Genomic DNA, 26,404 nt, shown 5'->3' with positions numbered 1-26,404 from the left:
AATTTTAGGGTGCCATCCTAGACCTACTAAATCTGAAACTCTGGGATGGAGCCCAGATTTGTGGTGTAACAAGCCTTTCAGGTGATTCTTTTGCAAGCTCAAGTTTGAGAACCACGACCTCGGACCATTAATAGTTGATCTTTAACTGCAGGAGTTTACATTTATCAGATTAATAAGGCATCTCATAGCCCTGTGAGTGAGTGATGGGGTGGGAAATGGGTTAGATCTCTGGGAGCTAGGAGGTGCATGTCCCTGAATAGGCTAATAATGATGGGTACCCTGACATGTGATGCTGAAGAAAATGAAGCACCTTTTCTATGTTGTGATCTGTGCTAGGGCATACCTCTTGGTCCAATGAAGAGAAAGAAAGTACCATGCAGACTGATTAACTCATCCAATTATTAAGCCTCAGTTCTTTGTGCTCTGCCTGGTGTTGGTAAGAGGACCTTCTTTCACTTCTTCACACATGCCAAGCTCTTTTCCACATCAGGGCTTTCCCCTATGTTGCTCTTCTGTCTGAAATGCCCTTCATTCCTTTTCCCCCACCAAACTTCGACAACTACTCACCCTTCAAGTTTCAACTTAAATGTCACTTTCTCAGTTAATTCTTCATAACATCAAATATGTTCACAGCACCTTGTACTTTTCCTTGGGAGTACTCAAGAAGTAGTTACAATTATTTGATGTTTATTTCCTCCAGTAGATCTTAAGTTCCATGATAGTAAGAACTATGACCAAATCTTAATAAATATTGGTTGAAGGAATGGGGAGTCATTAAATAGTAAATTTTATGAAACTCAAACAAGTGTAAAAGAACCATGTTTCCTAAGCCCTGGCCTGAAAGGTAAGCTGTTTCAGGACACATCCTTAGTGGTTCCTGTAATCCCCCTTTCTCCTATTTTTATATATTTCTATTCACTACATTCTCCACCTGACTCATCTACTGAAGGGAAGGGTATCTTAACCAATAGTGGTAAAAAAAAAAAAGTGAGAAAAAAAATAATGGCCAAAATTTGCTTAGCACTCAAAACGAGACAGCCACTGTGCTATGAGTTTAACATGCATTAACTCTTCAAATATCCAAGAATCCTATGAGACATGGCATCATAGTCACCCTAGAGGTGAAGAAAGAGAGGCTCAAAGATGTTACATACTATGGCCAAGGACCACAGAGTGGTAGAGTTAGGATCTTATATCTAGGATTTACACCCAAATTCAAATTCCATGCTATTGAACACTAGGAGAAAGATGATAATCTCAAGAGAGGTAATGGATAGTTAGATACTTCTCAAGAGGCAATACAATGCATGTAAAATGTCTCAATACTGAGCACATATTAAGTGTTCAATGAATACTATTATTAGCTATCATCACCATCTTCATCACTGTCACCAGCCTTAGTCTTGAAAATCCTCATATATATTATGCCTCTATATCCTAAAACCCACATCTAAGTAGATTCTGGACATATTCTATCTGATATAGCTAAGTTTGGAGAAATTCCTTCTCAGAAAAAAAAAAATGACCCAAAAGGAAATCTATGGACTGAGCCTCTTCAAAACTGCATGTAGACTCATATGATCTAAAAATTACTGTTGAAGTCTACTGCTTTACATGTTTTGCTTTCCAGTGAATTAGTTTTAAGACTTGGAAATTACATACACTCATAAAAGCTGTTTCCAGACTTTAAACTGGAATTAAGCACGTACAAGCCTTTTGGTACTATAATGTCCTGAATTTCTGAAACATTTAGATCTAGTTCTGCTTCTTTTTCTTGGCATTTCTTAGTTTTCACTCACATAAGTGCACAGAGAAACCAATTCATAAGATACTTGCCAGCTTTCACCAACACTGGCCTCGCTGCCAGAAGAAAAAGCCTGGAACAAAGCTGCAGTGGGTGGAAAGCTGTGGCAGAACACAGGAAAACAGTTAAGTAGAGAAAGGGCTGAAGTTGAGCACCATCAGATTAGTTGTTCTCTATGGAAAAATACTGAGGCATGAGCTGCAAGAGAAGGAAACAAGCTTACCTCCCACTTGCTAAACATGGTCACTGAAATGGTGACAATGGCCTACAGGGTCTCTGAGTGAGAGCATGGTAAGGAGAGGTAGCCTTTAGAAATGTTACTGATGTAAAGTTCATGAGACCAACACTCAAGAGCACGACAGTGATGCTGTTCTCTGGGGCCTCCACAAGAAAGAACAACACGAAAAAAACTGAATGCTAATGACAAATCTCTTCTACAATTTTTCAAAATCAGTATATATTTAGATTCAAATGTCAAACCATTTATGAGTGCTTACTATGTACCAGACCCTATACATATGGCTATCATACATCTTAGTTTTTTTATTCTTCTAACAACGTCTATTAACCATAAATAACCATGAACATTATCAACACCAACATCAATAAAAAGAAAGTTCTGTTTTTGGTAGTGATGGAATAGCTTGTCGTAGTCTCATTTTCATAAGAAGAACCAGAGAAGCTGAACCAATTAGGGAAAAAACAAAACAAAACAAAAAAACTGCTTGATGGCATTGGAGAACTCCCAAAGCAGCCAGAAACTGAGGGGCTAAGACTGATTCTGAAAAGCAGGTAAGCACATTGAATTAAGCCCAATATTCTGTGGCACTGTTCTCTGCAAGTCATTTGCTAATTCATAAGTAGCACAGAATCAAGTGCTAAAATGTGAGCACAGTTTAGTGGCTAAGAGACTTGTCAGAAAATCTGACACTCCCATAGGGTTGGGAAAATAGAAATTAGAGTTTATGTCTGCTAAGGAATAAGGGCCTGGTAAACAACCAAGATTTCTAGTTAGGATCACAGAAAGGCTACACCCCCAGGGTAAGAACAAACTACAAACAGACTACAGTTAAAACAACTAAAATCCAGCTTCCAGACACCTAATTCCAAGACTGGATTAAGGCAATATGCCCCTACTCTCACTGCCTGCCAGAAAGCAAAAAAAAAAAAAATCCTCTCTGGAGAAAGATAACATCAACCGGAGATTATTTCTACAATTTTTCAAGTGCTATGTCTAGCATTCAATCAATGCATACCAGGAGATAAGACCAAATGACTGAAAATAAAACAGTACAGATCAACCCACAGCTAATCCAGATATTTACATTATTAGACATGGTTCTGAAAAAAAATGTAATTAATAAAGTCAAGAAAAAAGATGATAAGATGGAGAATTTCATCAGAACAGTAGGATCTTGGGGTAAAACAAACAAATGGACACTCTAAACCTGAAAATTACAATAACTAAAATTAGGAACTCAACAGATGGGATTAATAGAACTTTCGATAGAGCAAAAGGCAAGACTATTAAACTGGAAGACACGGTGTTCAAAAATAACCAGACTGAAACGTAGAGAAAAACAAACAAGCAAGCAAAACAGAAGCACAGAACAGACAGCAAGGAACATGTACATGTACAGAATGGTCTACTATTTTTGTGTCTTTGGAGTCTCAGAAGGAAAAAAGAGAGCAAGAAAATGGAACAGAAACAATATTTAAAGAGACAACAGCTGAGTATTTTCCAAATTGATGAAGGACATTAAATCACAGATTTAGGAAGCTCTACAAATCCTAACCCTGTTTAAACACAACACCACACACACATACACACGCACGCACACACACACACACACACACACACACACACACACCATAGTAAAACTGCTGAAAAACCAAAGACAGAAAACTTTTAAATAAATCAAAGACAAAAAATACATCATTTTCAAAGGAGTAACAGCAGTCTGACAACAGACTTCGATGAAAACATTGGAAGCCAGAAATACTGGAATGATACCTTTAAAACGTTAACAGGCAAACAAACAAAAAACCCCTGATAACTACATACCCAAAGAAACTATCCTTAAAAATGAATATGAAATAAAAATATTTTAAAACAAACAAAAACTGAGAGGCTTTGCCACATTACAAGAAATACCATAGTAAGTTATAAAGGGAAAAAGGAATAATATCCCAGGATGGAAGCAAAGATATTCAGAGAGAAACAAGGAGAAATAAAAATAGTTAAAATAAATGAATAGTTATCATATAAAATAATAATTACATTGTATTGCAGGGTTCAAAAGATAGGTAGATTTAAAATACATGAAAGCATAGCCTAAAAAGTAGGTGGGCTAAATGTGGTTAAAGTGTTCCAACGTCCATACATTGTTCAAGAAATGATAAAAGTACTAATTTATCTTACACTACAATAAATCAAGAATGCGTGTTATCATCTCTTGAGTACTAAAGGTAATAAAAGAAGAGTGAAAGAATGTATAACAGGGCTTCCCTGGTGGCACAGTGGTTAAGAATCCACCTGCCAGTGTAGGGGACACGGGTTCAAGCCCTGGTCTGGGAAGACCCCACATGCAACAGAGCAACTAAGCCCGTGTGCCACAACTACTGAGCATGCACTCTAGAGCCCACGAGCCGCTACTGAGCCCATGTGCCACAACTGCTGAAGCCCGAATGCCTAGAGCCCGTGCTCTGCAACAAGAGAAGCTACTGCAATGAGAAGCCCGCGCACTGCAATGAAGAGTAGCTCCTGCTCACCACTAGACAAAGCCTGCATGCAGCAATGAAGACCCAATGTAGCCAAAAATAAATAAATTAAATAAATTAATAAATAAAAATGTATAACAAACTCAGACTCAAGGGAAAAACTGAATCACACAAAATGCTTGATTAATGATCTTGAAAAAGGCAAGAAAACAGAGAAGAATAAACATAGAATAGGTGGAACAAGTAGAAAATGAAGAGTGAAATAGAAACTTAAATCAAATTATATATGCAGAATCATTAAATGTAAGCAGCATAAATACTACAATTAAAATACAGATATTACCTGACTGGATATGAAAACAAAACCAAGGCTAACTATATGCCTCTTACAAAAGACACACTTTAAATATAAGGATCCAGAAATATTGAAAGTAAAAGAATGAAAAAGATATACTAAGCAAAAACTGAGCAAGAGAAAGGTGATATAACTATATCAATATCAGACAAAGTAGACTTTAAAGCAGTAGTAATTACTAGAAATAAAATGAGATGAGTCATAATAATATATGGGTCAATCCTTCACGAATATATGACAATCCTAAATTTGCATGCATCTAATAACAAACTTCAAAGTGCATAAAGCAAAAATTGAGAAGACTAAAAGAAGAAGTAGATAAATCCACAATCACATGAGGATATTTTAACTTTAAAACAGAAAGTAAAAAATCTACAGAGTTTGTTCTCTGATCACATGAAGTAAAAGTAGAAATCAAGAACGGAAAGATAATAGGAAAGTCTCCTAACAGTTGGAAACTAAACAATGCACTTCTAAATAATCCATGGGTCAAAGAGAAAGTCTCAAGGGAAATAAAAAAATACAATGAACTGAATGAGAATGAAAATGCAATATATCAAAATTTATAAGATACAGCTAAAGCAGTGCTGAGAGGGAATTTTATAGCATTAAATGCTTGCACTAGAAAAGAAAAAAAGTCTCAAATAAGTAATCTAAGATCCCACTGCAAAAAATTAGGGAAAAGAGAAAAAAGAAAACAAAAAAAAGGAAGCAGAAAAATGGATATAATGAAGAACATAAATCAGTGAAATTTGAAACAGAAAATTAATAGAGAAAATTAATAAAATAAAATAGCTGGTTCTTAAAAAAGATCAGTAAAATTAACAAACCTCCAATGAGACTGACAAAGAAAAAAGAGAAAAGAAACAAATTACTAAAATCAGGAATGAAACAGAGGATGTTACTAGACTCCATAGTTCAGTAAGGGAATATACCACCAATAGAATAATAAAAGAATACTATAAACAACTCCATACACATAAATTTGACAACGTAGATGAAACAGACCAACTCCTAGAAAAGTAAAAATTATAAAAACTCACATAATATAATTTGAACAGCCTTATAATTATTAAGGACACTGAACTCCTCATTACAAACCTCCCCAAGGGCTTCCCTGGTGGCACAGTGGTTGAGAGTCTGCCTGCCAGTGCAGGGGACGTGGGTTCAAGCCCTGGTCTGCGAGGATCCCACATGCCGTGGAGCAACTAGACCCGTGAACCACAGCTGCTGAGCCTGCGCGTCTGGAGCCTGTGCTCCACAGTGGGGGGGGGGGGGGGGCCGCGATAGTGGGAGGCCCGCGCACCGCAATGGGGAGTGGCCCCTGCTCGCCGCAGCTAGAGGGAGTCCTCCCACAGGAACGAAGACCCAACACAGCCAAACATAAATAAATATTTAAAAAACAAACGAAAAAACACCTCCCCAAAATCTCTAGGCCCAGATGGTTTTTCTGGAGAATGCTACCAAATGTTTAAAGAAGAATTAACATCATTTCTATACAATTTCTTCCAGAAAAAGAAAAGGAGGTAACACTTTCCTACCCATTCAATGAAGCCAGTATTACCCTGATACCAAACCCAAGGAGAGTACAAAAACACTCCAAAACTACAGACCAATATCCCTCATGAATATAGATGCAAAAATTCGTACAGAAATTTTAGCAAATAAAATTCAGTAATATGTGAAAAGAATTATATACCATGACCAAATGCGTTTTACTCCAGGAGGCAAGGTGGTTCTGTTTTTGAAAAGTAATAAATGTAATCCAACATATTAACATGCTAGAGAAGAAAATCACAAGATCATATCAGTTGAAACAGAAAAACATTAGGCAAAACTCAATACCCATTTATGATTAAAAAAAAAAAACTCAGAAAACTAAAAATTAAGGAGAACTTCCTCAACTTGATAAAGACATCTACAAAAAACCAAGCTAACATGATACTTAATGTTGAAAGACTGAATGCTTTCCCCCTAAGGTCAGGAACAAGTCAAGGAGTTCACTCTTGTGATTGCTGTTCAACATAGAACTGGAAGTTCTAGCTATTGTAATAAGACAGGATAAGGAAATAAAGTTAGAAACTTACAGATAGGAAAGAAAGAAATAAAACTTAATGTTCACACAAAAATCTATTGGTGACTATTCATAGCAGCTCTGTTACCAAGCTGGAAATAACTAAAATGTCCCTCAATAGGTGAATGATTAAACTAACTGTGGTACGTCCATACCACAGACTACTACTCAGCAATAAAAGGAATGAACTACTGATACCCACAACAACTCAGATGGATCACAAGGGCATTATATTGTGTGAAAAAAGCCAACCTCAAAAGGTCACAAACTTCCCCATTTATGTGATTCCATTTATGCAGTATTCTAGAAGTGACAGAATTATAGAGATGTGAAACAGATTAATGATTGCCAGGGGTTGGGGATGGTGGAAGGAAGAGGGTGTATAACTGTAAAAGGGTAGCAGGAAGGACAGCTTTGTGTTGATGAATTAGTTCCACATCTTGATTGCAGAAGTGGTTAGATGTGTGATAAAATGGCATAGAACTACATACACATTGTACCAAAATCAAATTCTTGATTTTCATATTGTATTATAATTATGTAAGATGCAGCCACTGGAGAAAACTGGGTGAAGTGTACAAGAGATTTCTCTACACTATATTTCAATTTCCTGTGACTTTATAAAAAGTTCAAAATAAAGAGTTAAGAAGTAATTATAATTATGTATAAACATGGCTATATATAATAACTATAAGTATATGGTTATGAAAGAAGCAAACAAAAATACATGAGGTCATGTTGGCAAGAACTGTTCATCCAAACTGAAAAAAAATTTACTAAATGGAGAAGTAAGAACATTTTGGAACTCTCCACCCAACTTTAATTCACTCCTAGGAGATTAATAGTACTCTTAATTGCAGAATGGTGTAAATGCCCAGATAACAGCATATATAATATTAGCTTAAACTTTAATGGTGCTTATTAACTGCTGGATGCTGTTTTTTTTGTTTGTTTGTTTTCATGCATAAACTCAGTTAAATTCTTGTAACAACAGTCTTAGGTAGGTACTACGATTATGCTCATTTTATAGATGAGGATACTAAGCCAGAAAGAAAAATAAGAAGGAGTTGTATAAGGATACCCAGCCAGGCTTTGCTCTAAGGATGGGCATGGCTTGCGCCCAGTCCAGCTACTGACCTTGACATAGAAAATCCACTGTGTCTGCACTGAAGCGAATATCCCTCCTAGCCTTGTGCTCAGAGGAAAGCCAGAGGCTGAGTAATAGCCAAGTTTGAGGGAATCCAGAGTGCTACTCAGCCTTGATTGAAAGTCTGTGCAAAACAATGGCTCTTGAACTCTATTTCTGTCTGGGTTCATATCAATTCCCAGTCACCTCTCCAGAGGGGAGAGTATTCTGCAGTGTATAAATATTAAAACATCTCTTTAAGATGTTGGACACTTATGAGTACTGACATTAAAACTATCTTTTACTGCCCTTTCTCATCCCACTGATTATTTATTGTTTGAAAGGATAAACACAGGAAAGCAACTGAGCTAACAATGGCTTATTCTTGATTACACATTGCATTAAATACAGAAATTATGAAGAGGGTACTTTGGAATCTGTCTCTAGTATCAGCAAAGATTGTGTAATGAAAAGGTATGTGGCTTCACCTAATAGAGTAATGCAAACCTCAGGTCACAAGAGGCTTGGAGTAAGTGTGGTAGATCAACACAAATCTAGCACCACTACAGAGAAGTAGGTCAAAGCCTAAGGCTTCTGATACTTCTTTGTACCTCTATAGCTTTGAGTAGGATGCTTTGCACCTAACAGACATCTAATATTTTTTAATGGAATGAATGAATGAATGAATGAATGAATGAGGGAGAGAGGGAGGGCAGGGTGTCTGGCAGGTGAGGAGCAACATGCATGCTCTTTGCACATTTAGTGGATTCCAACATTGTAAACTGCAATCTACAGTGATAAATGCATTTTGCATCATATCCCAGTATTCACTCACATACCCTGTATACTCTGTATACATATGCATATATGTATATACATTTTACATACATATATAATTTAAAGAAATAATGAAATAATTCTTACACTTATTACAATCTATGCAATGATCTTTTCTATTCTTGTCAATCCTATTTTCTTAAAAAAAATGTTGGTTGATCCCACTAAATGGATTTCAAGGTTACAGCCTGCAGTTTGAAAATCCCTAGCATAGCTGGAAGCTCATGCATGGATTTTGGACTCAGACCTGGGCTGGGATCCTGGCTCTGCCAACGTTATTACCTATGTTACTATAGGTAAGTTTCTTAATTTCTCTGAGCTGCTAGTTTCACACTTGTGAAATAGATACCTACTCTACAGAATTTCTGTTACTTTCCGAAGCATAAATCTGAACAAGCTACCTCCATGTCAAGGGTTCCTTGTTGCTCTTGAGTCTAAATGCTTTATCTCAGATTATATGGCCTTTAACAATATGGCCTGTGTTCACCTTCATCTTTTTCCTCTAGCTGGCCCCAATTTACATACCGCACTCTAGCTCTTCTGATATATGCAGTTCTCTAAGTGTACCATGTTTTCTCTTTGGGCCTTTGTCATGCTCTTCTGCCTGCCTGATTAATTTCTACTTGTTCTTTAGGTCACAATATAGATTCCAAGGAGGTCTTCTTTGGCCACCCAGATCTGCATTCAGTGCCCTTCTCTTGTGCTCCTATAGCTTCTTTGGCTTAACCTTCTCATAGCATATCACCATTACTATTCCAATATATCAGCTGCATCCCCCTAGAGGGCAGAAGACTCTGTATTTGGTTCTGTTCTGTGCTATCTATGATGTCTAAATAATTCTGTGTATTCCCTCCTACCTCTCTTAGTAAACAGGGTAAGTTAGATGAATATATCCTCAGGATCAGGACATTTGTTTGAAAAACAGTCAAGTCAGTGCTTAGATGACAGCTTTAAGAAATCAGAGTAATTCTTTGGCAAGCATTCCTCAGATGTGCTCACTTACTACCAGTGACTGGGGATGGCATAGGGGTGGAGGTCTTGGAAATGGATGGTCACTGAGTGCCAAACATCCTTGCCTAGCTCATGCATAATAAAGGAGAAGGGTGTCTACATTTGTCACCCCTGGAAACTCTCAACTTAGGCAAACATAAGTCTAGTAGAGTCCCAAGAGTAGGGGTCTCAGAAGATGGAAAAAAAAGCTAATGAGAACATCAAGTTTTAAAGAGAGGGGATGGAGGAAAGTAGAGTTAATGGTATATCAGTTACTATTAGCACTTATCTGGTCATAGAGATTCTTTCATTAAGAGATTTCTCATTATTCTTTAAAAGTCACTTAAAAATTGATGGTAATATGTTCTAAGAAAAAAAATCTGATTGCTTTGTTCAACTGATGAATTTTAACTCTCTATGGATATGGCATTTATCACTGGGATTCCCAAACTGAACCAAGAGTACTTTGGCTCTGTTTGTAGAAACTAAAAGACACATCTCCAAGTAATCTACTGTATTCACTGTTCAAATCCCTACACACAGCCTCACAAAGTTGTGAATCAGAAGTGAGAGCAAAAAAGCTGTTAAATGAAAGTAAAATTAACAGGAAAAATCACTAGAGAAAGAGATTGGGGATAAACACCAACAGAGGCATGAACCGTGCATGACAAAGCTGTGACTCACTGAAATATTAGACCTCTGAAATCAAGCAACTGTTTGGGAAAGAGACATCAATGATCCCGCATTGCCCCAGGAGCACAAGAGATGTTCACAGCTGGCCATGAAGCTTTCCTGTTAACACTTTTCTTATCCTTCATCATCCTTATCTTTGAATTTCCCCCAAACATACTTTTTCAGTATGTTTTCAGTTTTCCAGAAAACTAAGAATACATGTTCCCCACTTGCTTTACTTCAGTGATATTAGAAGTTATTCAGACTGAAATATTTGGGTCTTAGCTATAAAAGAGGGTCTACATAATAAGAATTGCCTCCCACAACAATATATTGAACATCAATACATTGTAGCATCCATCTATAATTTTTGCATTATGAAATGGAATTAAAAAACAAAAGAAGAGATATCATCTAGAGGTAATCTGTGGTGGATTCCATGGAGTGATTCCCTAAAAGCCATTAGAACTCCTTTCTCCCTTGTCTTTACTTACTGGAAAGATGAAACACTATTTCTCAGTACCGTCTTGTAACTACAGGAGACTTATAGGTTTTGCCAATGAGAAGTTGTTGGGGTCTCCTGGGAAATCTTTTCAAAGAGATGAACTTGACTGGCACATTTCATTGGCCATTTGCACTTTTTTCCTACTTTCTTCTTGGAGAGTGGACACAAAGTCTGGAGCTGCAGTAGTCATCTGAGAATCATGAGGCAACATGAGAAAAAGGCCTAGCCGCTGGGGGAAAGTAGAGGAAAAGAAATGAAAAGAGGCCACTTTATGAGGGCCAGGGCCACCTACTTTCCTTGAAGGTTGAGACAAGTATATCAGTTGGGTTTTCTATTGTTTACAGCCAAACAGGGTCTGACTGAACACACTGTTGCTATTGACAGCTCTTCTGAGGCCCCTAGAAATTTGGCTAGTCCATTCTGTGGACAACTGTTCAGCCCAACTCTGAACCAAATGGACATTCAAGTAACATGGTAGGAAGATAACATTAGTTCTGATGACAAGCTTAGGGACATCTAATGAGTTATGGTTTTTAACAGTCTTCCACGACGTTCATGGATGGACCGAAAATGCACACCAGATAAACAGTAGGCTGGATTAATAGCTAACTTAACATCTGAAGGAGTATCGATTGATGGAGGTCTCGAGTGATGAGTTGCAGGGATTGTACTTGACATTGACCAATGATCTTATCAATAACATATACGAGTCCACAATGATTAAATATGAGGATGGTATAAAGCTAGGAAGGATAGCTAATATATTGGAGGACAAAAATCAATACTTTAAAATATCTTTATTGGCTATAACAATTGGCCAAACCTAACAAGCACATATTTAAGTTGGTGCAATGTGAGCCAACAATGACAGCTGATTAGTTGCCTTGTTAATTAGGCCACATTAACAAGTGTAAAGAATTAAGACCAAAGGATGCAAGAGTCCCATCGATTTCTGTGCTTTTCTGACCATATCTGAAACACAGAATCCAGTTCTGCATGGCACGCTCTACAGAGGGCAGTCATAAACTCAGTAGACTTGAGTGTACTCAGAATACAGCTACCAAGAAGGCTAAAGATGTGGATTATAACATAAGACATGGCTAAGATAGCTAGAGGAGTTTCTACTGAAGAAATGATTATACTTCTCAAGGTTATGTATTTGTTTTCTTCATCCTTGTAAAGCCAGCTCTGAGCACAGAGCCTGCCTCATGTTGGAGTTCAATAAATGTTTGTTAATGAAGGTGGTCATAGCAGCCACTTCAAATATCTGAAGGGCTAATAATGAGGTTTAGATTCTGTGTCCAGGTAGGTTGATCCACGATCTATGGTAAATGTTACTTGGGGCAAAAATTATTCATTGAGTGTAGACTGTTCTGGGAATTGTAGAGATAATGGTGAGCCAAAGCAGGCAAGGTCCCTATCCCCATGGAGCCTGAACTTGAGACCAATCATCTCCAAAATGAGCTGTGTGCACCCCGTTTGAGAGGAGGAAGAACACATTAGAACTATTACTTATGTTTAAAACAAAATCTCATTTTTTTATTAATTTCTATATTTGGTGTGTATTCTACAATGCATATATTAGTAAGGTAAATAAGTGAGTATCACTTAGAAACAAATACACATATTTTGGGGAGTTAACACCCAAAAGCATTTTCACTAATGGGGTGCGTGGTTCAACACATCTGGCTAACTCTAGTAAAGAATTTCAGATAACCCCGTGGAGTAACGCAGAACCTCAACTGCGTCAAGGGCCACACACACTTTCCATTGCCCCTACTTGGGACTACTGTATCCTCACCCAGACATAAAGCTGTAATGGTCATATACTGTAGGAGCCTTTAAATGCTGGCATTGCGGAGGGAGCCTAATGCATTATAAACCCTAAGTAGCTGCCAGGCTTTGGGGACGGGACTTAACCCATGCTCTGTTCAAATCCTGGGAGAAACAGTCCCGGGCAAATGCAGTCTTTTGAATCCGTCATGGTGGTAGGGATTTTTTTAACCACCATCTTGCAAAGATGAATCCTTTATAAGCCAAGTGTTTCTCAGAAGGGCTGAGCATTCAGGGTCAACCCTTGAGAAGCAGGGAGGTAAGAGGCAGAAGCTGCCCCTATTCAGAAGCCTCTGTGAACCACACAATATGACATGTTCCTTGGACACAGAGATATATGAACAAATAGAGGTATACTTTATATAGATACCCCCAAAATGCAAAAAGTAAAATCGTACTTAAGCATCACTACATGTGAGGCTGTCAATATAACCTTCCTTTTGCAGATGAGGAGGTGAGGGTCAACTGCCTAGGCGGGGTTTAATTCCAGGACTAAGTCTCACAGTTCAACCCTCTGTGAGCCCTGTCCTACCTCTCAGGATGGGGTCCAGACTCCTCACGGAGGCCCACCAGGCTCTGTCATCTGCCTTTTGCCCAGCTCTCTGACCCTCGTGTCTTATCTCTCGTCATTACTCCTCTCACTCCGGTTTCTATTTTCTATTTTATCGTGTTTCCTCTGGTTCCTCTAACACAGCGTGCTTCCTCTCACCTCCTGGCTTTCGCCCACACTGTTCCCTGTGCCTCCAAGCCAGCAACCCCAAACTCAGCAGTCACCCCATGCTTCCCTTACAGGAGCACTTTTCACACTGTGTTCTCATTGCATGTTTACATTTGTAGCATCCAGTGGACAGCAAGCTCCATATGGAGAAGAAGGTCCCCGTCTTCCTCCTTGTTTCCTGATGGACCCAGTACTGAACTCAGGTCCTGACACTTAGTAGACACTAAATAAATAAAGTCTTGACTCCATGCTGTGCTATCTTGGGCAAGTTACCCAGTTTCTCTGGGCCTCAGTTTCTGCAATGATAATAAGAGAAGGCTATTGTGGATGGTCTCTGAATTCTCTTGTTAGCTCTGAAATACTGTCATGTAAAGAATTTCAAGGTTGCAAGCCTTCCCATCTTACAACTACTCTTCTCTCTCTTTACCACCATGCTCACTCAGTTCTCACTTCCTAATCAACTCTCTTATTGTAATTTTCCCTCTCCTCCTGTCTGGCTATTGACACTGTTCTCTCTAAATTAAATAATAACCTCTTAGTGGCCACATCCCAAATCCTCTTTTTAGTCCTCATTCTAATGACCTCTCTGAAGCATTTGAAAATCTTACCTCTGTGGTCTCTGCTAAACATCTTTCTCCTAGTTTTAAGCTAAGGTTTTTGGCTCTTTCTTATTTTCTCCTGTCTCCAGTGCCACTCTCTTATCCCAGGCCCTTGCCATCCTTCACTACTCTAATCATATCTTAATTTATCTCACCATCTAACCATCTTCCTTTTTGTCTGCCATCAAGCTGGCAGAGCTATTCTCCCCAAATACAGATCTATCAGTTCATTACCTAATTACGGCATTTTGGTGGCTCCCATTGTGCACAGGATCACCCACTGCACACACACTACTGCTCATCCTTCTGGAGCCCAGGGCAGACACAACTATTCAAGCATAACTTCAGAACCCTTCTTTCTTTCTTTCTTTCTTTTTCTTTCTTTCTTTCTTTTTCTTTCTTTCTTTCTTTCTTTCTTTCTTTCTTTCTTTCTTTCTTTCTTTCTTTCTTTTCTTTTCTTTTCTTTCTTTCTTTCTTTCTTTCCTTTCTTTCTTTCTTTCTTTTTTAATTAAGATTTTATTTTTTTAGAGCAGTTTTAAGTTCACAGCAGAATTGAGGGGAAGGTACAGAGATTTCTCATATACCCTCTGCACCCACACATGCATAGCCTCCCTCCTTAATAACATGCCCTGCCAGGGTGGTACATTTGCTAAAACTGTGAACCTGCACTGACACATCATTATTACCCAAAGTCTGTAGTTTACATTATGGTTCACTCTTGGTGTTGTACATTCTATGAGTTTAGACAAATGTATAATGACATGTATCCATCTTTATAATATCATACAGAGTATTTTCACTGCCCTAGGAATTCTTTGTATTTCACCCGTTCATCTCTCCTTTCATCCCCAACCTCTGGGACCCTGATCAGAACCCTTCTTAACACAGATTTGCAGACAGCTACTACCAATTAATAAGGGTGAGTATAGGATGGAACCTATTCATTCACAGTTTGGCTCCAATCTGCTTTCCAGCCTCATCTCCTCTCACTTTCCTTCCCATCCACTCTCCATGTTCTGGGTGCTTCTGAGCTTTCCTAATGTGCCATGCTCTTTCCGGCCACTTCACCCCTGTGCATGCTAATTAGTCTGTAAGGAAAACAATTTTTCTACTGTATCTGGTCAGTTCTTATGAATCCTTCCAGAGCCAGTTCAAATATCATTTCCTTTTGGAGACCTTTTGTGAGCAGCAGAGTTAGAAAAGAAAAGCTTCTTTTTCTTCTGTTTACATTAAATTGCAATTATCTATTTTTACATGTGTTGATTCCCTCCTCCCTAGAATATGACTTCCTCTGGAATGGGACCATATCAGAGTCATCTTTGTATCATCCCTAGAGCTTACAACAGAGGCTAGAACACAGTAGGTGCCAAATGAACACTTACTGAGTGAGTCAAAGTCTGTACAGATGACTGAAAGAATGACAGGCCTCTAACTGTAAATAAGGTAGGGTTAGAGCTCAGAGTTCCTGCTTATGGGCACTGTTCGGGATGCTGCCACAGCAACTCGCTTAGACTCACCTGGACCCAGGCATGTTGGAAAGTTCAGAACCTCACTGATAAAAACCAGTAATGATAATGATGATGATGATGATGATGATGATGATAGCTAACATTATTGAAGGCTTATTATGTGCCAAGACAAAAACTGCTTAAGACAATTTTTAAATACGATTAAAGATAAGAGCAGAGGGAGATCAGCTCGGTGCTTTGTGACCACCTAGAGGGGTGGGATAGGGAGGGAGGGAGGGAGGGAGATGCAAGAGGGAAGAGATATGGGAACATATGTATATGTATAACTGATTCACTTTGTTATAAAGCAGAAACTAACACACCATTGTAAAGCAATTATACTCCAATAAAGATGTTAAAAAATAATAATAATAATAAAATTTTAAAAAAAGATAAGAGCAGAATAAAGATAATTTTGAGTATAAGGAGTTACACTTTGATCTGTTATCCAAAAATATGACAACTGTCTAAAACTCCACTGAAGGAACTTTAGATCATTTATTAATACAAAGAGGTCAGAGCCAAAGGAAAGAATATTGCTTATACATGTCTGGGCTGGGCAGTAAATAACATTTTTTTTTTCCTGATATCATTCTATAGTGGCTACAGTTACAATTATCCTAAGAAATTTCTGTCCAGGTCAAATCTATGTGGGTGAAAATTAGCTTCAGGATAGAGTCTTCTAGTGTTCCAAAGAACAATCATAATGTTTGACAAAAAAAAATAAGCCTTAGGTGACAGAAAATTGGGGAGTGATAGCATTGACTGTTGTATGCTCCTCTTAGAGACTTTCAATGCACATTAGCCATTGGGGATAAGAAGAAAGAAGTAAGAAAACCTGTTCAGTGTGGCTTAACACAGAATTCTCCACATGCATTTGAGTAGTGGACATTTTTAAACAGAATGCTTATTATTTATTTTCATGGAATTAGAATCGGAAATATTGGCTTTGGAGGTTTCTAGAAACAGTTCTGCACTGGGATTCTAGCAGAGGGCACTTGCCAAGGGGTTTACTATGAAGACCTATCTGATTTAGAGAAGGGAAGATTGGCTGTCTTCTGGGCCAGAAGAGACTCATGCCTGGTATCATTATTTACGTGATAAAAATTCAACCCTTTATAAAGGCTTGGGAGAAAAAGGCCAGCTTTTAATCAGTCCTCTGAATTAACAGTTTTGTTATGGCTGTCTCACACAGTCACAGGAATTTATATTTTCATTTTATCCCAAAGAAAAACTTGACCATCTTTCTTTAATACTATCAACCTGGAGGCTTGACAGTAAGGATTAAAAATTGCTCCTTCCTTCCCACTTGGTTATTGGAAAGGCTCTGAAAGGTAATCAGTCTTGTGAAGCTGCACTTCACAGTCTGCATAAAAACGCCATGATTTTCCTTCCTCTCCCCAACCTAATTGAAAGTGCATAATATCACCCAGCTGGGGAAATGTAAACGGTAAACATATACGATATATCACGCTATCACACAAACGCTGGTTACTAATTGGGAGTAGGTGGTTGTCAGGACCAAAAGGAATCTGGAAAACAAGTCTTTTTTTCAGCTGGAATGAGAGCTCTTTGTGCCTGCCACCCTTCCCCCCTCACCTCCTCCCTCCAGACTTCAAGTTACAGCAGATTAAACCAAGGTCAGTCAACTCATTCCTTCTGTGTGTAATTCCAAGGGTCACCTAACAATATATATTGACTAACACTCTCTTATACCAGCCTTTCAAGGGATAAGGCATTTTGCTTTTGGCAGGAGGTGGGGTTGGAATCATCTTCTTCCCTACCTACTTCAATTGTACTGACAGATGGTCCTATTATCTCTTTCCTCAGCTGCAAAACCTAAAGATCCTTGGCCTTGTCACCTCTTATCTTTCTCTACTTCATCAAACTCCTATTGCCAAGATTATCTCCTTTCTACCTCTGATCACCCATGAATATCTATGCAGGATCACATATGCCTTCAGTAGAAAATCCCAATCTTTGCAAAGTCTTCTGCAATTCTGAGGCTATCTATAATCACACCCACTTAGAAGTCACCACTCTCTTCTCTGACTCTTCACCTCCAAGTGTCATGCCATCTTCTTGAATAAGTCTTATATAGTAGGGCTCTTAGGAGAAAGGACAATGTTCCTTCAGAGTTTTATCACTAGTTCTCTGTTACAATATTCCTTCAAAAATTGCTCCCTGTTGCCTCATGAACTCAACTACTACGATTCATTCATGCCACCTTAGAACTGTCAATTGTTTTATTTTTGATGGCTGATACCTTACGGGTAGGTCAAAGCATAGCACTTGTCAAGGGTACTATGTCATTTCAGTTTTAATAGATTGAAGGATATAGTTTTATCTGCTTCAGCAGTAGAGATGATTTGAAACTTACTGAATTAAAACTACATTCATCTTTCAATAAGTTATATTACCTGTCAACTGGCACTGGTGGATGGTATGGCTTGATGACCTTGGCATAGAGACCCTCTAAGTGGTCTCTCTCTGGAGACAGTGGACGGCCATCCCGAGGGTACCCCAGTGGTCCAGTCCGAGGGGGAGATGGAGACCTATAGACATTTGCTGATGCACATGGTTCCCGGAAGTGGTTTACTCTGGCATAGTTGGGGTCCATTTCATCATCGTCCATATCATGCAGTGATCCAATTGCACCAGCAGCATAATCAATAAGACCTCTTGCTTGCTTTTCCCTTAGCTCCTGATGTTTTGCCCCAATCCTGAAAAATGCAGAACAAGATGTATGTGAGTTTATATGCTGATACATTGAGAGACTCTCCTGAATCTATGTTAATTCCTCCTAGTCAGTCACTTAACTGTCACTTTCCTGGATACTCAAGATCACACCACGCAGAAATGCCAACAGCAGATTCCACAGGATTAATTTTATATCTCTGACCTTTATTTGTTACAGGGTCTTTACTTTTATAGCAATGCTATAGGTATTTTAACATCCTGCCCACTGATGACTGGGCTGATTGCAGAGTCAGAGGCTGATTTTCAGTAACATTTCCTCCCTATAAATGGGCTGTGCTCATGGGAATAGGCCATCTTTGATGTAATATTAAAGAAGTCTGACTTGGGACAGGGATGCATGTTAAAGAGCCCATCAGGATCTTATACTTTGTCTGTGATTTTATCATTTGGTGACTTTGAGTTCTAGTGTATTCTTCTAAAGAAAAGAGCTTGCAAAAATTGATTTAAATATGAAAAAGAAATACAGAGGCTTTCTGGTCACTAAAAGCAGTGGGATCAGAGATAATTTATGAGAGACTCTAAGTTTTTTGGTTACACAAATGGGGATCATTGTGTTTCATTATACAGGGGCTATAGACAGAGTAAAATAGTGAAGAAATTAATAGGCTCCTGACAGAGACGAATTGGCGCATATAAGTGAATTAAACACCATTACTGGCAGAACTCCACAGCTCTAAAGCCTTTAGTGATATTACAAAATGCTACTGCTAATCAGTGTACTTACTGTGTAGACTACTGGGAATGGGAGCAGAAAAATATACTTAGGTGGATTCCAAATCCAACTGAATTTGAGAATTTTTCATTTAGTCTGGAAAGTGTTAGGCCAGATCTCCTAAATTCCCAGTTACATGTTAAAATGGAAAGGTCACTGTGGCATCTTATTGGACGATGGTGATTCGATGGTGTCAGGAGGTGTTCTCCACTAATGAGGAAAGAATGTAACTTCACATCACCGGGCAAACAAGGTACATTGTGTACAGGAGGAGAAAAATAAGACGATGCTGGCTCAGGTGGTGAAAGAAAGACTCAAGAAAGGATGGGGATAAATCTGAAGAACTAGGCTCAGAGAATATGAGAGGACCGTGGGCTAGAAGTGAAAGATCTATATATGCCTGGAAATGTATATCGAAGGCCTGGATGAGTGAAAAAACAGAAACTGAATTCTCTCAGTATCTTTTCCTCTTCAAATAAAAACAGCTATTTTTGCACATGGCAGCTAGTTTTATTTTACAGAACATCAAACTCTTTGTAAAAATCTGTAAAAGCCATGATTTTTCAAGGTCTTTTCCCTTTTGGCAGAATGGCTTTTTTTCCCCTTTGAGTAGAGAGGAGGAAGGAAAAATAAAAAGATGAAGAAGAAGGTATAGGACCAAAAAAACAGTATCTTCAAGTCACAACAGATGAAAATAAATGCCAGGATACATTATTGCATATCTCTTTTGACTAGGTCAAATCATGTACCCTACACATAAGTAATGAGAAGAATTTATATTCTGTGCAAAGGGGAGCTTGAATCTCCAAGGGATTTTGAATGAAGATGAAAGGAAGATTACACAGTAGGGTACCCGTTAAGAGGCTCTGCCTGTCCTCTTTCAATGCATGTTAGTTCCAGATTCATGGATGTTTGTTTTGAATAATTTTTGATGAAGAAGATAACCTGCTCCATTCTGCAACAAAACAATCGTTCCAGGGACGATGCCGACTGGATTATTGGAGGATGCTTGCTGCACTGTGATGATATGGATGGATTTCCATTGCAAATAGAGCACAGGACATCAATAAAGTTAGGGGGCGGGATTTTGTGTGGTTACTATTCCTCCTAAGTGGGATGCCTTCTAGAGAAATCACTCAGCAGAAAGATGAACATCTCATGGCTGCCACACGGGGCTACACTTGTGCATTAATGAAAGAGGAAACCACCAAGCTTGACTTTTAAAAATCACAGAAATAGAACACTAGAATCTGTGTTCCTTATTTCATCATTTCTCTTTTTTAGAGGTTTTCTCATTAATTAAGCTTGCTGAGTATGTAAAGATTCTCAGATGAAAAGTTACTCCATATATGCAAAGCAATATTTTACCTTGTATTTTTCCTTTCTAAAACAAAATCAAATTTCTCCTCTCTGCGCCACTGAGTGTTTCAGTAACTAATTTCATATTAATCACTCAGTAGGTGAAATAGTAATTTCTGTGAACCGTCATTATTATGCCATATATCAGGATCTCTCTGCGTGGGGGAGGACAAGGCAATCTCTGAAAAGGGGTGTATGGAAGCAGAGAAGACTCTCTCAAGAGAGAAATGTCAAGGAAATAGATTTTTTTTTGGTTGTTCTGACCTCCCTCTGTTCCAATTCAGTGTGAGAATTCTAATTGTTTATATAGTCATTTCCACGTGGATGTCTCCTTACCACTGGGAACTCAACCTGTTAAAATATCTATTTTTCAAAATAGCCCTGGATAATATCCCCTTTTGATTGGATGGTACCACCAGCTTCCTCATTCTCTCCAGCACACTTACCTTTGAATTGTTTAAATCTCCTCCCTCTCTCTTCCCCTACAAAAACATTGTTATTTCTTTTTTCCATTATACCTCTTGGATAGCCTCTTTTATTTCCATTTACTTTAGCCACAGTTTAGTGTTCAGGCTTTATATTGCCTAGATCTGCACTGTCCAATATGGTGGCCATTAACCATATGATGCTATATAAATTTAAATTGGAATTAATTACAATTTAAAAAAATTTAAAATTCAGTTTCTCAGTTTCACAAACCACATTTCAAGTACTCAATAGCTACATGAGCTAGGGACTACTACATTGGACAGTGCAAATATAGAATAATTCCATCACTGCAGCAGGTTCTATTAGACTGTGCTGGCTAGATTATTCTAAGATTTTTTGGACACGTCACCATATCCCACTTTAATCTATACCTTAAAAGGTGATTAGAATAATCTTTCTCAAAAGAGCATTTATATCATATCTCTGTCGGATCAAGGATCTCTAACAGAAGATTGTGATAAATGATAGAGTAAGAGTATGGTTATTCTACTTTGTTCCCTGAACTCTAAATGAATGAACAATTGAGAAATTGGGAAGAAAATTCCATCTACAATATAATTAGAATACAGCCATAATCTTAAAACATGCAATGAAATTCGAACTCAATCCAAAAGGGATAGTGTATCAAGAGCTGATATATACCTTTGTCTCTAGCAGGGTAGGCATTTTACTGAAAGTAAGAGAAAGAGTTCAGAGGACTACAGACAACAAACTTTTACTTAGAAAAAGAGAGTTTGAAGACAGGGGTAGGACATTGGGATTGTAGGGTAAATCTTTGTGAGGTTCCAACCTCAGAAGGGAGGAGAGGCAGGGCTAGAAGAGACAGATTTCCACTGAGAGAGAAATTTCCTTCTACCCTGAAGAAACTTCATGGAGGTAAATGAGGAGAAGAGAAAAGAAGCATGAACCTGCTTTGTAGCTGACAGTGCAGGATGAGCAGAGCAGAGATAAACATGAACCCAGCAAAATAAAACCTTAAGTCATTTAAGAGGCTTCACTAAGCAGGTTGATCTCTTGTTAGGGTGATGTGCTCTCCCAAAATGGAAGGCCATAGAAAACAAGCCCTCAGGGCAGTGCACCCAGCAGACCAGGCAAGAAGATATTTTGAGAGAACACATGGAATTCAAGTGGCTGGTGACCTTAGATCACTATGCCCTGTCATCTAATACTATATTTTAGTACAGATTTCTAAAAAAAAAAATTAAACACCATAGAACATGGAATTAACTTAATGGGTGATAACAAGCGTTTAGAAAATTAAATATAATAAAAGAGAAAATATTAGGGGTTATTGCATGTAGTAAGCATTAAGTATTGTGTCAAGAGAAAAATCAAGTCATCTAAAAATCCAGGCAAATTCAGGCTGGCCTCAAACATAAATAAAGACAAAAGAAAAACGTTTTCAAACATTTGCAAACTCAAGAGAATATAATGCTTGTTGACCCATCTTGCAAAACTACTTAATAATGAATAGCAGCCAACCAAGAATTGAATCTAAACGAAGAATTCAGCCCAGCAAAGCTGGGGAATGACAGGAGTGGAGCTGAGCAAAACATTCATTTAAATATAAAATGAAGGCTAAACATTTGTAGGAAGAATAATTACAGAAAAGTGTAAATATTATAAACTCTGACAATATAAAAATATCACTATGAAAATCAGAAGCTAACAAGGAGGTGATTTAGGAGAAAGCATTCCTCACCTTTTAAAGCAGGCATCCACAGTTACTGCTTAAAGTTGATAAATCAGGAAACGGGTCATAGTATATGAAATACAATTACAAAAAGCCCAGTAAAACAACAAATTATCAGCAGAAGAGAAATACACAAAACAAAACCACAACCATAGAGTAAAAAATAGAAAACAGAGGAAGCAGTAAAAAAGAGAGTAACAAAATATGATAAGATTTATCTGTTATGACAATAAATGAAAATGGAATAAATTTCTTTATTATAACTAAAAGATCCCAGATATGATCAAAAAGAAAAGCACACTACATGTTATCATAATGGTGAAAAATAAGATACAGCCTATATGTGCATTATAGGGGAAATTAAATATTGTGCAATTTAAAAATAGGGTCATGCTATTCCTATATTAAAAAGAAATAAGATATACATATGGGTCTAGATATTAGTGAATATTTGTATGTATATGTACATATCTTTGTATATGCATAGGAAATGTCTGAAAGGATACACAAAAAATTCACAAAAATGGTTGCCTCTGGAGAGTGGAATTGAAGGTATACTGTTTGAATTTTTATATCATATATATTTAGGATACTTAAAAATTTTTTTTAAATATTAAAAGTCCCTTACAACTACTTACTAACTGTTGTAGTGAATCAAAATTGAAACAGAACAAAACAAAACAAAACAAAACACTAAACAGGTACCAGCGGGCATCCTTTGTCTTCCAAACCTGATTTCTTATGACTCCATTATCAACTCAGTTATGATAACAATTTTCTTCAAATTACTATTCATTGAACATTTATTTGGTCCCTTCCAAATCAATTGCTTTGGCCTAGAGTACCCATTCTCTACCAATCAACTATTCAATTCTAGTTCTCTCTAGAATGAAGGCTAAACTCACTCATTTACAGCTCCTCATAGACCTCAATAATTCTCCTCCTCCTCTCCTACTTATGTATCCAGTAAATTCTCTATTAATCTGCAATTGTTATATGCTACTTTGTAAAAAAAAAACCAAAATAAAAGTCTTTTATTGATGCATTTCTGGATATTCTGCTTCCATAACTAGCCTACAAGCTCCTTGAGTGTCATGTTTTTCTTTCTGCTAATTTTGGCTGATTGATTTATTCACTCATAGTTACTGATATTGTACTGTATACCAGAAAGAGAAAAGGAACAATTATAAGTCCCTGGTTCATTATCAAGGAGATATAAACAAGTAATAACAATTCATTGGGAAAACAAAGATACTGCATGTACAAAGGGTAAGAGTCAATTCAGCTTAAGGGTTTTGAGGAAGAATCATGAAGGCAGTGCCACATGAACTGGGCTTTGAAGGAGCTTATTCCAGGAGCAGGGAAGAGATGTGGAAGTGGTGTGAGGCACTCAGTCAGAGAGAGGGACACACGCAAATGGGCACAGATATGCATGATTTACTTAACGCCGGGGTGTAAGTCTGATGTGGTGGGACACACTGGTTCGAGTTATCCACCTACAGCTCCGCCACCAAAGTAACACATTGAGTAAAAGTTATTGGCAAACTTCTATTAGGTTTATGTAATGTAAGTTTGCCTAATATTAAAATTTTTGGTGAGGAAAATCCTATTACAACTTTTTTGTTTGTTTAACTATTTATTATAAAATGAAAGAAAGATACAGAAATTCATACAAAACAAATCTATGGATTAAAGAACTGGTATAAAGCAAACATATTTGTAACTATTACTGAGGTCAAGAACTCGACTTTTGTGGGATACCCCAGAAGGTCTCCATGTGTTCCCTCTTCATCACAAGCACGTCTATATTATATATGTATCTCCTTTCCTCCACATTAAGAATCCTGTTTCTCAAGACACAGAAAATGCTGGAACTACGTATCACATGGTTATGACGTGCTTTATATTACACATATAATAGTTTCAAAATAACAATACCAATAGTACCACTGGTATGATTATTAAAAAGAATTAAACTTCTCTTTTTATAAGCTCTTCCCCTCATCCCTCCATTTTTGTAGTTGTACTCTATTTACATTGTTGAAGCATATAGCTGCTACAGACTATACTTCTACTCAACTCTCATTTAATCTTGGCTCTATAAGTAACTCATAAGGACCACAATCTTAATGTCAATGAACATGTAGTCATTTCTAGACTCCTCAGGGAGAACTCATGGGATAGTGTTGCTTAAGTTGACAACAGTATACCCTTTATATTTGAAAGCCAGTTTTCCTGGATATAAAATTATTGGCTCACTTTTTTCCCTTGACTATTTGAAACATGTGACTCCATCCTCTATTTTCTATGACAAAGTGTTGCTGATGAAAAGTTGGATGACCGTCTAATTTTATTTGTCATAAATTACTTATAAATAACTTGTTCTTTTTGCTTATCTGGTCAAATTATTTTATTTGCTTTTCTTTAAAGTCTAATAATATTACTAGAAAAGTCATTTCGGTTTGATAACTCTTTCAGTATGTACTTTTATATATACTTTTAAATTTTATATCAGGGAAGTTTCTTGAATTATAGCTTTTATTATTAATTTTGTGTGATACAAGTTGGATATAAAAAAATCAATTGTGTTTTTATATACTAATAGTGAGCAATCAGACAAGAAAACAATACCGTTTAAAATAGGATTAAAGACTATTACAAACTTAAGGATAAATTTAAGAAAAGACACTGAAAACAGTAAAATACTGATGAGAGAAATTAAAGAGGATCTAAATCAGTGGAGAGTTATATCTTGTTTGTGAATCAGAAAACTCAATTATTAAGATGACAGTTCATCCAAATTGTTCTACAGGCTGAATGTCATCCCAACCAAACTCCTAGCAGGTTTATTTTCCATAGTTATGTGATTTTAAAATTTATTTGGAAAGTTAAAGGGCCAAGAATAACCAAAACACTTAGCAAAATAAGAATAAAGTTGGAAGACTTACACTACTAACTTCAAGACTTACTATAAAGCTTCTGTAATTAAGCCAAAGGTTAGACATATAAATGAATGGAACAGAAAACAGAGTCCAGTAACAGACTCATACGTATTCAGTGAAGTGATTTACAACAAAGATGCCAAAAAATTCTATCAAGAAAGGACAATTTCTTTAACAAGTGGTACTGAAAAAACTAGATATCCATAAGGGAAATAAGAACCTTGTGCCTTACATTATACCATAACAAAAATCAATTCAAGATGCAAGATAGGCTTGAACATGAAGGCTATCACAATAAAGCTATTAGAATAAAATAAAAGAGAATATCTTCACAGCCTTGGGGAAGGCCAAGAGAGTACACAGAAAGTATGAGCCATAAAAGAAAAAACTGGTAAATTCGACTTCATTAAAATCAAAATCTTCTCATTAAAACAAATCAAGAAAATGACAGGCAAATGAGAGAAAATATTTGCAGCACACATATCTAACAAAGGATTTGTATCAAATATATTGAAAAAAATAATTGCAACTCAATAATAGAAAGAAAAATGACCCAATTAGAACTGGGCAAAAGGCTTCTACAGATACATTACAAAATACGATCTAGAAATGCCCAATAAGCAAATGAAAAAGTGCTCAGCATTATAAGTCATCTGAGAAATGCAAACTAAAACCACAAAGAGACACCCCTACTAAAATGAAAAAGA

At 37.3% G+C, this 26,404-nt stretch overlaps 1 protein-coding gene across 3 annotated transcripts in view; it reads right to left on the bottom strand.

Moving 5' to 3' along the window:
- The window catches only part of PARD3B (par-3 family cell polarity regulator beta), a 1,037,301-nt gene that overhangs the window by 171,489 nt on the left and 839,408 nt on the right, over window positions 1-26,404 (bottom strand). For all 3 annotated transcript variants that reach the window (XM_082397042.1, XM_082397040.1, XM_082397041.1), the window contains one exon: window positions 18,163-18,465. In XM_082397042.1, coding sequence (XP_082253168.1) covers window positions 18,163-18,465 — 303 coding nt within the window. The remainder of the gene's footprint in view (window positions 1-18,162; window positions 18,466-26,404) is intronic.

This window comes from Balaenoptera borealis (assembly GCF_965194805.1).
Source record: "Balaenoptera borealis genome assembly, chromosome: 6".
Classification (NCBI taxonomy): Eukaryota; Metazoa; Chordata; class Mammalia; order Artiodactyla; family Balaenopteridae; genus Balaenoptera; species Balaenoptera borealis.
The sequence above is the reverse complement of the archived record's forward strand: the minus strand, read 5'-3'. Positions and strand labels throughout refer to the sequence as shown.